The sequence below is a fragment of the Leiobunum rupestre genome, chromosome 8, assembly GCF_980474605.1.
Source record: "Leiobunum rupestre chromosome 8, qqLeiRupe1.1.hap1, whole genome shotgun sequence".
NCBI lineage: Eukaryota > Metazoa > Arthropoda > Arachnida > Opiliones > Sclerosomatidae > Leiobunum > Leiobunum rupestre.
The window spans coordinates 1843640-1858717 of NC_143391.1; the positions used below are offsets into that span (position 1 = coordinate 1843640).

The window sequence follows — 15078 nt, forward strand, 5'->3', positions numbered from 1 at the left end:
GCACCTTCTGCTGGGTTGAGTGGCTTGCGTCAAAGGTGCGACCATCAGTAGTAGGGTTCTGCTACCCATGCTGGATTTGTCACCTGTCCGGGTTAGGGGGACGCTGGCGTAGGGCACTATGATGATAGGCCTCCGGTGGTATGGTCTCTGTTACTAGGTACACCGGGCTATAAAATCTGACACACTGCCACTATTTAAGGTCATAAAATTCTTAAATTCTCCAGTCTTTTGAACAAGAAAATTTTCCTTTCCACCAAAATATAGAATAAAATAAATTATTTAGGAAAATTAAATACTTTATATATAAAGTAATTTAATTTATTGTTCAGAATTAATTAGTACCTGTAAGATTTCTTTGGTTTATTTTATTTTATTTTAATAAGGTTGTCTTGTGTAAATAGTCTGATAATATTTCCGCGGCCTTAGGATCTGATATTATGTCCAATAACATCACATAGTATTCTTCATTGCATGGTGGGGTGGCGGAGTGGTTAGCACTTTCGCCTCGCAGCAAGAGGAGCCGGGTTCGATCCCAGCTTGTGACACTGGGTGAAAACTCGATACAACTCCTTCTGCGTTATGTTTGAAAGTTCTCTTCCCACTGGTTTAAGGGTTTTCCCACGAGCTCTTCAGTATCCCCTTCCATAAAAACTTGTTGAGGTTAACGGTAATAGTTGATGTAGGGAGCTGTTGGCTCGCGTGGCATGAAGGGCTTGCCACCACCCTCCTACGCATTGTAACCCGGCCACCTGAATTAATGGCTTCAAAAGTTGCTTGATGACTTAGGCCTAAGGTGGTGCCTTGGGTATTAGCCAGCTGATTATTATTATTAATCGGCTACACAAATCTCGTGGTGTCCTTGGAGGTGCGGAATACATTTGTCGATGTTTTCTCTTGCTTTAGTGGATCTTCCTCGCAATTGGCAATTGCCCAATACATGTGGTTTTTTATAGAACATTCTTTATCACCTAGTTGCGGGTGCCATTTCACTCCACTACACTTAGCCGATCCTCTTCTCAATACTCTTACTCCTTTTCCGATCGCTTTTATCGCACGTGCCACCTGTCGTTCGTACTTGTTGGGCCATTCTCCTCTGTTATAAATTTATTTACACTCGTATTTATATAATGGGCGTGATCATATACCTCAAAACCTCTGACTTTTAAATCTTCATAAATCTTTTTTGTACTATAAAGTTCGTGTTTTTGGCTACTTGGTCCATCTTTTTTGTAACATGAACAATACTGACGACCTTATGAGTATTGTTACCGAGTGCGACGATATTGCTATGAACTGATTTTTTTCGGCAGGCCATCTGTTTTTATGGAGATCTTCTTGGTGCCATCTTCTACTGTCGTTTCATTACGAATTACTTCGTGAATGGATTCCATTTTTAACAACCAAACAATTGCCCCAAAAGCTACAATTACCTTTTTGAAGGTTTCTAAACAGTAAGTACCAAGATTTGAAAATCTGACAAATTTTACGAATTAAACTTTCAACATGCCACTACAGGCAAATGCTACAAAAAGTAAACAATTTATGGTATAAAATTCGCCTAAAAACGATGATGACACGATCTTCTTCTTGTGCCCTTTCTGGCATTCGTAATTCAAATCTTTGACAAATCCCGTAAAATGTCTAATTTTTTTCAAATACAGATCATTTGGACACATTCGACTATGATTCGAAATTTCTCTGGTGTATGTACGCAATGCTGCTTCATCAAAAATGAAAGACTCGAGAACTGAGGCTGTAGAGTTGTTCTCTTCGTCTGCGTCATATGCATTATCTTCGGATACCTATAAGAATAAATCAAAATCATTTTAAAAAGAAGATAAGTATTTCGGGAGCATACTAATTTCCGCATGCAAACCTTTTTTGCAAACTTTACACAAGTTTTGATATTTTCAGAAGTTACAAATTCCTCATAAATAAACTATAATAGTTTGCAAAAAGCATGCGCAAATTAGTATCTGATTTGCAACTATTGGCTATTTCTGAAAATATCAAAACTTGCGTAAAGTTAGCAAAAAGAGTTTTCATGCGAAAATTAGCATCAGCCGTTTCTGGGCTATGATAATATTTATCAAAAAATAGTAGATAATCTAATGAGCATGGTGACCAGGAAAATGTAGGAAAACCAATGACAAGGAAAAATGGTATTTAGTCGTATTATTGGCTAATATAGGAGTACAGAGTACAAGTACAGGTCACGTTTTTTTCAATAAGACATTTGAGATTCAAAAAAATTGTACAACATAAATTATAGAGAAATAAACAAAAAAGTGAGATAATTAGTAATTTATAAGAGGGCATAGGTAAAATTAAAAATACCGGAGGTAAGTACGCAAATTTACATTTGAATCATTTACAGCTAGGTACTCTCTGCTAATTAGGCAATGGACCATAATTCTTTACATTGCTTTGAAAATATTATAGGTACTTTTAGTAATTTAAAAAAAAATTGTCGGTGAAAATGACGGATCTTCGCAAGCGCTTATTTTATGGAATATGAGGCTGATTTTAGCTCTCGACACTGACCCACTGATAAACGAAACAGATGCATTTTTCGTAAAAGACTAGAAACCCACCCAATAGTTGGTTTTGGTGACAATACGTGTTTCTCGAATATTCTTTTAGTTTTCCAGACTTTAGTCTCTATCCATTGTTTGCTCACGTTATAAACTCATTAATGAATAATTACTTAAACAATTGTTGGATGGTAAGATTTTTAATTGTTAACAGACAAGATGTGAACATTTTTATCTCAAAACTATTTGAATGAGATTGGCGTATAGACGCTGACCATAAGTTAAGAAACGGGTCAATTTTCAGGATTCTTGGAATCAGGTGGCGAAAGTGTATCCCCGAATCAGCCGAGGTCTCCCTGACGCGCATATCTTACGCCTACTGAAAGCATTCGCTGTCATAGGATAGAAATAACGAGAGACAGTCAAGGGAATTAGTTAGCGCCGTTGAAACGGGGCTCGGGGCCTAATAATAGAGCGAGCACGGTCGCTCTACGGGAGTTCTCAATCAAGCTTAAAACTAAGAAAGGGGGCTACTCAATTCCTGCACTTTAATTTTTCGCTCTGGTCTCGGTCTTCAAGAAAGCATACAGTTTGAATATTAATGTTGTAATTTTTATCAAAGAAAACGGAACAAATATTTAGATTCTCATTTAACTCGCATTTCTTATAAAATTCAAATTTAATCACGCCCATATAGAAAGTTTTAATTTGCAAGCCCACGACAATTGTTCCGGAAAAAAAACCAACTACGAAACAAGTGAGAACGACACATGCTTTAAGCACTGTTTTTGAGAATTTAAGCATGGCAATGTAATGAACTTTTCAACATTAATAAAATCATGTAACAAAGCTTTTAGATCCACTAAAATAACACTTCTAATAACACAAGCATAGGATCGGCGAAATCAAACGAAGTATCTTGGATCAAGAATAAGGGGCTCAAATTATTATTTATTTATTTATTTATTCACATATATTGTAAAGGCCACTAACAAGTGTAAGTCACATGTGACTTGTATGTAGCTGCCTAAAAGATATACAATGCAGTCAGGAATTATTATTATTATGCAGTACTCGACATTTCTGCGAGAAATGGCAGGCTGTTCCAATCATAGAGAAGTGATTGTCTCTGACTTAAATTTCGGCCGGTGGTTTTCGTAACTTCGCTTGATGACGTCGGGTTAATGTGACTGGGGAGGGTACAAACAAGATTTTGAGCGACGGGTCGATACGGCCATGGTAGATGTCATGAAGAAAAACCAAGTCATTACGCTCTTCAGAACTAAGCTTCTGGTAATTTCTGTAGTCGATTACAGGAAGTAATAGGGACGTTTATATAGTTTTCATAAACTCTCTGCTGTAAAAGCAAAAATTTCGCCGTACGAGACCACTGATGGAGTTGACGCGGGAAACTACCTGGGTGGTGTGATCACAAAACTTGAGCTTATCGTCAACGATTACACCCAGGTCACGAAATTTAAAAACAGGTGGGAGCGTAGCACCATCTATTGTATAGCCAAACTTGGGATTTTTAACCCAAGATGAAGTAATTCTAACTTCGATTGATGCCATACTTTTAGCAAATTTAAAAATGATTTTTCTACAATCCTACAATTTTCGAGGTGATTCTCTGTTGTGCGCAAAATAAAACTTGTTTCGTTTAACGTTTCCAAGATTTTAGGTCTCACCCCTTCACAAGTGCTTAATGGTTTCCAAGCAAATTCCACCCCTTATTTTGTTCCGTAAAGTTAGTTTGATGCAGGTGTATCAGCTGGTTTACCAATTAACAAACCCTTTAATATTCTACTATAATTTAGAAGATACAACCAATTTTCACCTTCAATAAATAATATAATACAATTTTAAATCAGTAAACTTTGCAATGCCCAAAAGTTGTTTTACATGGAAACGTGATCTAAACTGGGGTTAAATGTTACCTAATTTTTATGAGAAAACAGCTAATTTAGGAATTTTACCAATTGGATTAGATGTATCTGTTATTAATATAGATAACTTTTTGAAGGCAATGAGGTGATGCAATTTGCCGTTCCTTATAAAAAGCCTCATCATACCAATCTCTCAGCACCAAATCCCAACTGGTGTGAGAGTTTGGCATCCAAAAATTTTCATCTGGTGTCTTTATATACGCTTTAAAATAATCTAAAAGGGAACTGTGTAGCCATAATAATACTTTTGGGATAATTTACCTTTAGTTTTTTACAAATATATATATGGGATTGGCTTTGAAAAGATTTAAATGGTCTTTCAAAACCTTGACTGCCCTTTGTCACTAAGGAAGTCGTTAGTTATTGACGTAACAAAAATAGATAACCATAAGACTCATTGTAAATATCATTTTGGGATGAGTTATTGGCTTTGATTGCAGTGCTCATTTTATTTCTCATCAAGTGCCCTACCTCGTTAGGTAAATACTGATTTTCTTACCCTATATTATTTAATGCATTTTTGCTCATGCCATGTTTAGCTTGCAATTTCATAAATAAATTGTCCCTAGGACAGTTTGAGAGAAACTTGATTATCTGCACCTTTTCACCCAAATTAATACCACTTTCGTCATTTTATACATGAAATAACACACTATCATCACTTTAATCATCTGAGCGCTCTACTAGGTTTGGATCAGTTTGTGTCTGAGCTGTAATTTGGTGCTGCCTACTACAGTGTTTAAGATAAAGCCTCGTAACCATGGCTTTTGTATAGGCATATGCTAAATGAAACTATTAATAAACCTTCATTTTTATGCAGTGATAGCACGTTTTTATTTTATAATTCAATATCATATGATATGAAAATGATTATTTCACAGTGGAATACACCTGGGCCTTCCATTTGATATTTTGGTGCTTGATTATTTGTCAAAGTACAAACTGTTGAAAATATTAATTAATTATTCCAATTATCAACTACTAGTTATTTAAGCCATTTAGGAACATGCGTGTTTAATTGTAAGAAAACAACGTTAACTACGAGTAGGTAAGAATAAAACAACTATTGGTATTGATTAATTATTCAAAACTTAAACGGTTAATTATACTTCATTTTTAACAATACTTCAATACCAAAATATATAGAAATATCTCTAAGTTCGCGCTAATAACGTGGTGTTTATGGTTGTCAACGGGCGAAATACGTTTTCCTGAACAAAAGATTAAAAACCCGTGGGATGTATAAGGCATGCCGGCGTAATTATTAGCGCTCAACACCCGCGCCGTATGCTTAGCCTTAGAGTACCTCAGCTCGGTTATGCCATTCGCGGTGAAAGATTTTTAAATAGATGCCCGTTCTTAGGTGTCTTATTTACAATTCCCTCCCATGCGCTTCATCATCGGAAATTACTTTGAGATAGATGTTTTTTTAGACTATTCTAAGCAATACTTAAAGTTAGAAAATGCTACTGCAGATTTGGTTGACTTTGAAAAGGTAGATAGAATTTATATTACCTCTTCCATTTTTAAGAAAAACGTTCTACTCCTTTAAAAGTATACGCTATATCCTTATATTAACAGTAGAACCGTAAAAGAGGTTTTACAGGCGTTCCATAAATGATTGACGAATGTGACGTACATGTTCCATGTTCGTCATATGCTCTTGGTACATAAACAACACACGTTAGACATCTGTATGCCTTTCGATATTTTTTGAATTGCACCAACGTTACGTAAAGAGAACATCAATAGGTTACATCATACCCTCGCTCTCACTGTAACAATGTTTGGCACTTAGAGGCCCACAAAGTATGCCTTGCCTGTACTTTGCACCATTTGGGATAGAAAGGAAAAATCGATTGATTTAAATAATTCTAGACACGGATACTTCGTGGTAAAAACGTTACACTGTAGCGGGCTTTCGGGCTAACATAATAAAACTAATTACTACTACGCGTTACAAATTTTTTCATTTACATTTTAAACGAACTTTTAAAGAAAGTGCTTACATCCAACAAACTGGTAATATGAATCTTGAACCTGGAAATGTATCGGTAAAAATTAGGGTAAAAACATTACACTGGAGCGAGCTTTCGGGCCGTGACCCCTCTTCAGGCTAACATAATAAAACGGCATGGAATTAAACTTTCTTCAGAAAACGAATATTTTTCTCCCCAAATATTTCAATTTTTTTCGGATTATTTCAACGAAAAAAATTAAAAAAGCCTTAAATAAATCTATATAACCACAAGAAAAATTGTTATTTAAAACAATTGATTTATCAAAAGTTTTGTTATTCTATCTTCACCACGTTTGGTTTTATAGAAAATGCCTGAAAAACTTTCAATCTACAATTCGAGTGACAGTGACTCTTGTATGTTACCACCACCATCGATAAACGTTCGTGGTGCCGAAACGGAATGGGAAAAAATTGCGCTATTTGACTCTTTAAAAATCGCCAAAGACAAAATTAAAGGCAAAAATCAGTACAGATTAAGAAATTCGCACAACATGGCAAGTGCCCGGTCAAAGTGGGCAAGTTTTCAAGAGAATGTCGCAGTCGGATCTATTTTCATTTGCCTAATAATGACGACGGTGTCGTTATGTATAAATCTGTCGGTGATCACACTCACTCCGTGAAAACCAGAGGTGTAAGCGATTCAGTGAAATGTGAAGTAATTCGATTAATGCAACTAGGGATAGACGAGCCCAATTTATTTCTTAAGGCCTATGAAACTTCCACTATAAAACGTAATGCAGAGCGTAAGAAAGAATACTGGTCTAGCTACATTGTTCATGTCTGATCTAAACGAAGCCTGTTTGCATCCTTCGGCAAAGGGCTCAATGTGATGGAAGGATTTCTTAAAGGTGTAGATTTACACCTAGGCACACAGCATTGGCGAACCATAACGTATAAATTAAAATGTTTTTGAAATAGTGATGTGATATTAATGTCAAGAAGGGTTCTTTTTCACCAAGGTTTTAAAAGGACACACAAATTAACGGTCGAAAAGTAAAGGGAAGTTGTTTTATACTTTAACAAGGAAACAAAAATACATTGTAGAATGAATCATGTACCAAGAATAAAAAATTTAAAAAATAACTGTCTACTTGTATTTCATTTTGTTAATCTGTATTTAATAACATACGCTTCGCTTGCTTATAATATTAATCCAAGGTGAAATAAAAAGTCCATGAAAACATGTTTCAACTGTATCCTGGACCGTATTTTATCTGTATAAAAAATAATATCTTCGATGTGGCTCACAATATGACACTACACGCTAAAAAAGGTTGGGTCAAATTTTACCCAAATTTAGTCAAAAATTACCCAAAATTTGGGTCCGTATTGCACCAGTCCCAAAAAATGGGTAAACATAAAACAACCCAATTTGAGTAAGAAAACTTACCCAACCATGGGTTAAACCACCTTTACCCAAATGATTGAGTACAAAATAAAACCCAAACATTGGGTCACCCTAATACCCAAAAAAGGGTTAGCTATTTTTTACCCAAATTATTTGGTAATAATTTTAACCCAAAAAATTGAGTTACTTAAAACCTTTACCTAAATGGTTGAGTAAACAATATAACCCAAAAATTGGGTCACACAAATACCTCAAAAAAGGTTAACTCTATTTTTTAGACCAAATTATTTGGTAGTGATTTTTACCCATTATTTAAGTAATTGAAAACATTTACAGTGGAAAAGGGGTAAAATTTTAGATTTTAACTCGAGAACTTATTTAAGTTTTAATAATTTAAGAAAAAAAAATGAAACCTACAAAACTGGGTAATTCTTAAAATTTTGCTTAATTCTCAAAAATTTAAAACTTTGCTGGTTTAAGAAATGCTAAATAACCTATAAATTTGTATTAACTAATTCCGTCTTCACTTTGCAAGATTCAACTAAGTTTACCTTTTTAATATAAATACTTTCAAAGGATAATTTTTGAGACAAAGAAATTACCATTTAAAATTTCTTTTTATAAGACAAATTTATTTCATACAATCTTTTTACATCTACAGAGCTTTTTAGATATTACAAATGAAAATCTTTTTAAATTTAGTGAGATCTTTCACACTAATTTAACTAAGGGATAATTTTTCCAGAAATCTGTTATGTATTAACTCGTTAAGGTCAAAATTCCACCAATTCCTCTCAACCTATCCATTAGGGTGGTTCAAAAAAATGCAAATATCGAAATGTTTTGGTGCACATGGAATTTCTTGTTCATTTTGATGAGAACATGACCCACGAAAATTTTTAGGTTATTTCATTAATATTTAGGACTGCCTCAACGAGGTTAAATTTTACCACTATGAACTAACCCATTTATAAGCAAAAATCAGTTATGTCACTCAAATACTTTACTTGAACGAAAAATTTAATATTTATTACTTATTTAGGTTTAGGTTTGTTATAGAAATAAATACCGGTACACAATAAAATATTTCGCAGAAAGCCCCCCTAACTGCTGAAAATCACAAGTTAGGACCTGGTTTTGTGGGGATTTCTGCCAATTATTTTATTGTGTACCGGTACTTATTACTATAATAAACCCTGTGTAAATTTAAGTAATAAAAATTAAATATTTCGTTCAGTTAAAGTATTTGAGTGACATAATTATTTTTTGCTTATAAATGGGTTTGTTTATAATGGTAAAACTTAAGCTCGTTGAGGCAGTCCTAAATATTAATGAATGTACGTAAAATTTTTCCTGTGTCATTTTCCGACCAAAATGAACGAGAAAATCAATGTGCACCAAAACATTTCGATATTTGCATTTTTTTTAAACACCCTACTATCCATAGCTTCAATAAGAAAGCCCAAATATGTTTTGAAAAATAATTACACATATCTGATTCTCTAAACTAACGAGGAGACTACCCGAGGTGATAATCACAGATTTTGTTGAAACTAGGTGGGTATGTAGACCTTATGGTAACATGAAATTTCACCAAGGGAAAAGTTGCAATGGGCATTAGTTTTGCCATGGCAACCTTTAAAATATGAATTGTTATTAGATATGCGAAACCAGTGGCGTAGAGAAGGAGTTTCCTTGTACAAACCTCCCTTGTGCCTTTCTTTGGCTGTAAGAAATTTTCACCCTTTCTCGACCCTCTTCTTAATAATTACCTACTTCGACCCCTGAACAAATTTCTGGATACGCCACTATGTTAAACTATCGCTAAACCGACCAGTCAGATAAATTAGTAATTTCGTAATTCCACCAAAAAAAATTTCCGATTTAAAAAGGGATTAACTTTCGCCTAATCCTGTTAAAAATTAAATACAATATTTATTACAAAATTGACAATTTAAAATTTGGTATGACTTATTCAAAATAAGGTACCGATTCATCAATCTTTTCTTAAAGATACTTCACTAGTCAATGGAGTTAATAAATATATCGAAGAGAGCTTCCAAGAGGACAAGTGCATACCACGCGACGGCAAACCTAGCTATACATTTAACGGGGGGACGCATGGATGTTAAGAATTCAGAGTATAATTATTTTGATAATATATTGTGATTGTATATAAAAAATAGTTGGTTGTAAAAATGGGGCCCTACAATTTCAAATCAAAAGTTTTAAGTCATGTTTTTCAGAGAAAATTTGTTTTTCCATCGAACAAACGATATTCGTACGCATTCGATTACGCTCTATAACTTCCTCATTAGCAAATTTTATTTAGTAACTAGTGGTAAAAAATTATATTTTGAAATTATTGTTAATATCTTCGCCGAGTTTTTAGACAAGTGTCCACCGGCATGAATAATGAACCCTAAAAATTTCAACATTCTACCGATTATAGTTTACAAAAAAATATGTATAAAAAAACACCCTGTATCAAAAATAACTTCAGGGAAACCCCAATAATGTGTTGTGGCAGTAAACAAGCACCAAACCAAGCAGCAGGGAAATGCGATTTCAGGGGTACGATGAATTTGCGAATGCATGGTAATTAAGATAAATAACAAAAACAAATGAGTTAATTAGAAATGTGCAATGACTTTAATTAAACACGGAAAAACAAAGTAGGAAAATGTGTATTTTATACAAGTTTCCTTTTTTACCTTTCACACGAACCCAAACCTTAATGTTCGCATTTCCGTGCTGCTTGGTTTTGGGATTTTTGCAGGCTACTTCCAGGGGTTAGTACGCCACACTTCGAAGCTCTCTAGCGCTCTTTTAACTTATCGTAGGGAAATGGGAAAAAAAGGCATAATTCTAAACTCACATATTACAGCTCCTTAAACTTTTTGCATAACTTTTTGATACACCCTGTATATTAATATTTCAATATATTATTGTACATTATTATGTTTATAGGGTCTTTTACTTTAAAACAACGGTGTATCTAGTTAGACACCTTCATGCTATCTTTGGTTGTATCGCTTATATTTGTAGGGAACATTAGATTATCAAAGATCTTCAGATTGTGATCTTATTGGGTGATACACTGAAGCTGTTGACAAAAAATCAAAATACAATGTTAGAATAATTTTATTGAAATGTAATGCACATGGTTACAAAATATTATTTTGAAGGCTTTTGGACTGGGCAATTCTGAAAACAAAAATTATACAAATTATATATTAAGTAAACGTATAATCCTGAACGTTATGTTGATAAAACCACGGAAAATATAAATTAATTTAAGCAATTGAACTTACCGTGTAATTTTCAGTATTTGGAGGTTTCTCGGCTAACATAATAACACACTGTAGTAGGTTAATGGCCTAAAAAAAGTTATAAATGTAAGTAAAACAAATTTTATCCATTTTATTGTTCTCCCCACTAAACAAATTAATTAAGTTAAACAATCAGAATTTTCCTTTGCCCACTCTTTATGCGGAAGTCGTGTTAAATCTCTTGTAACTAGTGACAACATTAGGTGAAATTTAAATGGTGTAGAACTAATCCAAAATTTTAAATCTAAATAAAGGATTTTTCTTTGGAGTCCAGCATTATTTATAATTATATTATATTTGATGAAAGAATAATCGTAAATTTTCAAATTAAATGGTCTCCTACTTAAGCGGTGGCTAATTTTTTTCCAACTAAAACCACTGGTGTATTGTCAGAGGACAAGATAAACAACAAGTAAAATATTGCCATTCCTTTAAATATACATTCTAAATAAATAAACGTTTTAGGGAAAAAATTAAATTTAACAATGTCATCATTTTCGAGTTGAGAAAGTTACAACGATAAGGACTAAATACTATCTGAATCTCTCCAAAATCTAAGATCTTTAAGTAATTTTGTCGATTTGTCTAAACACAAAACAACCGTTGCTTTCTCCAATGCTTCATGCCTTTTCTTCTCCCAACCTTCGCTTCAGTTGAAACGAAATAAAATTAACCAAAATAGCATCATAACATATAGGGGTGAAATGAACTTTTTGCAAATAGAAGGGATTCTGCCGAGTTTTTCGAAATTTAGGTTTCGGTATCTCAAACAAAGTTTGCAAACTCGGGAAGAAGTTACCCCATGCTATTCTCCGTCAACAATGAATCATTTGATCTGATTTTGTCAGTTTCAACGTTACGTTTCTTCTCGCGATAGTCAGCTAGTGTTTTAACTCCTAGATTTTAAATTTTCCTCATTCACTTTACTTAGAATAACATATCATTCAGCTCAAAAATTCAGAAATTGGTAAAAACGTTACTTCTAACGATACATTTGCTTGGCTACTTAATAACTTTACTTGCTTAACTCATTGAATTAAAACAATACAACTGATAGTATAATATCCACTCAAAACTTTACCATCTCCGAAAATGTACCAGTACTAGCATCAAATTCTTTGCAAATGATTGCAATGGAGTTATCAGTTGTGATTTCTTCTTCCGATCCATCAGACAAAAATTGCTTACATGTGCTCTCCCCAGTAAGACCAACAACTGCCTATTAATTTTAATTGAAACAAAGAATAATTATTCTACAATTGTTCTTATAAATGTGTTAATAAATGTACTGACCGCTTTTGGAAATGTAGAGTTATTTTTTAGGATACACGAGTTAAAATTTTTGCGTTGTTGGTCGGTATATTGACTTCCTGAAATTAGCAAATTATTAAAAAAATAAATGGAAGACCGTGGTTATTTATTGCATTATTTCGGAGGAAATTCACGTCATTAATGTCGCAATGCAGGTTTGGGCGTCCAAGTTTCAAGAATAACTGTGATCGGTTTTATTCTTGCTAGAACCTTGGACAATATAACATTATTAAAAGCGGGTCTTAAGGTAAGTTAAAGCTAAGGTGTCATGGATTTTTCGATAAGGAAAGGGAAACATTAAATTTTTAGCATACACTTAGAATAACGTGAAACTTCATTTCATAGATAGAACAGTTTGTAAACCAAATCTATAAAAGTTGAGATATTTTTCACCACTGTGTATGTTAAACTTTGGTAGCCTTATTAAATTTTCTTAATAAAATCCAATTTAACATTTTTATATTTTAAATATTAAAACGACCTAAAAGATGCTTATTTCGGGTACCGTTAGATTTATTTTTGTTTGAATTAACATATTCGGTATTCTAATGTTCCGACAATACATATACGCTTGAGATAAATTCCGCAAGTGCGCCGTAGTGAAACATTTTTGTAAATGTTCCTCTTATTAACAAAAATATTAGATTAATGGGCATCAAACCTTAATTGGATTAATTTACTCGGTTGGTGTAAAGCAAGGTCTACCCTTTTTCAGTGTGTCCTAATTTTTGTCCATTCAAGCCAATAATTTATTAATAATAAAACACAAAAAATTAAAATATCTTAATTTAAACTTACCGCAACCGTATTTATCAACGTCTTTTAATAAAGCCACAATAGAATCTCTGTCGTCATTATTCGCGCCGAAGCAACAAGAAAAAAGGCAAACGAAGAGAAATGCGAGTGACACCTTCATGACTGAGGATACTGACGAGCAAAACAATGTTTGACTGAGCAGCGGAACACCTCTTTTAAAATAACACTTTATGGCAAACAACTTTGATTAACGATCCAGTCAACACATGTGGCAGTAAAAAAGCGTAATATTCAAGTTTCGACGGTTGGATTTCGCAACAACGCCGATACGTTCAACCAAAGCGCTCCACGTGTACAAGTAATTCATCTCCGCAACCCGTATATTGACGTACACGCCTTAGTTGATGCAAGAACATGATCATAATTATTCCCACGAACAGTTCGCAAAAAAACCTCGTGGTTTTTCGATTAAACCCCAACACTAACGAGTAAATATTTCGACAAGAATGATTTCATCATATTTGTTTCAATGGTAGGAATGTAAAGGGTGGGGAACCATATATTTTCTGGATGGGCTAGGCTTAGTTGCACACCTTAGGGAGAGTCCATTAATAACGTGAGGCGATTTTGCCAATTTTTTGACCTGCCGCCCCCCTTGGTGAAATGTCGTGAGATTTGGCTTTACCCCCTCCCTCCACCCTTAATATCACGTGAGATTTTTCAAAATGCATATTTTTAGTGTAAATACGTTAATCTGTGTTTGATTGCGTTGGATTTATTTAAAAACAATTAGCTTAATTATTTATATTTAAGACTAGTTAAGACTAGTATTTTAGACAGAACGAAGTCTAGAATCAGTGAGAAAATCAAACAATAAAATATAATAATAAAATAATAAATAAAAAAAAATTCGTAAAAGAATATTCATTTTAATTCAGTCCACGGGGACTCATGTGTGGTCTCAAGAGTGACTATTGGAACGAACAAGTCCTTGTGATTTTCAGTAAACTCATCTGCTCCTTCAGCCTCGCTCTGATTAGCTACTCTAAACCGCTGTCGCTTGCACACAGAAGCTCAGTAACTCGACGTATGACAATCCGTGAGGGTCGCACTTTGCACGTTGGTGCAACGTTAAACGCGGAACCGGCGCGAATGAACGCTGACGCGCATCTAATTTCATCCCCCCGTCGCAGAAAACAGTGCGCAAAGAAGATATTGAGATATTGTGTATTATTTAGATATATTTTAGTGGAGAAACATGTTTTACTTAATACAACCCAATTTTATCGCAATTTTACACTGTTTCTTGCGGAAAAAAATTACGTGATATTTTCCGAAACCCCCTCTCTCTTCCACGTGTGATTTGGTGAGATTCAGCTCGACCCCCTCCCTCCCCTAAACGCCCTACTAAATTTATGGACGCCCCATTAGATCAGTATTTTGTCTACTACTTTAGTTGTTATATAAACCCATTTCCTTTGCTTTGAATCATTTTTCAATGATTTTGGTGTTTGAGCTTTAGAGTAAAGGTTTCCTTTACTTTCATCAAATATAGCTTGATCGTATCAGGGCTGAGTGAGTCTAAAATATTACCTGCTCATAAGAAGCTTATATTAGAAAACAAAATTTAAATTGCAGATAAAATTCTGAAAATACGACGTGGTTCATGTTTTCCCAACAGATGTTTTATTCGGGCTTAGTATCTTTATTGCTTAACTGAAAATAAATTGGTTTTTGAAATTGAAGTATATTTCGAAATAATACGCGGTGCATCCCACATCAGCGTTCAATAATATTTACTTCGAATTCTTCCAAGAAAAAATGATCCCCT

The 15078-nt window shown here is 34.0% G+C and overlaps 1 protein-coding gene across 1 annotated transcript; it reads right to left on the reverse strand.

The window, feature by feature from the left end:
* Positions 1–11019: 11019 nt before the first annotated feature.
* Positions 11020–13407, reverse strand: LOC149931647 (uncharacterized). The gene is made up of 5 exons (XM_090156548.1): positions 13286–13407; positions 12474–12546; positions 12262–12399; positions 11163–11228; positions 11020–11055 (listed from the first exon to the last, which is right to left on the reverse strand). Exons 1-5 carry the CDS (start codon positions 13405–13407, stop codon positions 11026–11028), a joined length of 429 nt encoding a protein of 142 aa, XP_090012674.1. The 3' UTR covers positions 11020–11025.
* Between the last annotated feature and the right edge of the window lie 1671 nt (positions 13408–15078).

Excerpts from the sequence above, each read along its gene's own strand:
- LOC149931647 (XM_090156548.1), bottom strand. The coding sequence starts at position 13,407 with ATGAAGGTGTCACTCGCATTTCTCTTCGTTTGCCTTTTTTCTTGTTGC. Across the intron at positions 12,547-13,285 it reads GATAAATACGGTTGCGGTAA|TCAATATACCGACCAACAAC; the intron begins GTTTAAATTAAG and ends AATTTCAGGAAG. Across the intron at positions 11,056-11,162 it reads CAAATACTGAAAATTACACG|AATTGCCCAGTCCAAAAGCC; the intron begins GTAAGTTCAATT and ends TTTTGTTTTCAG.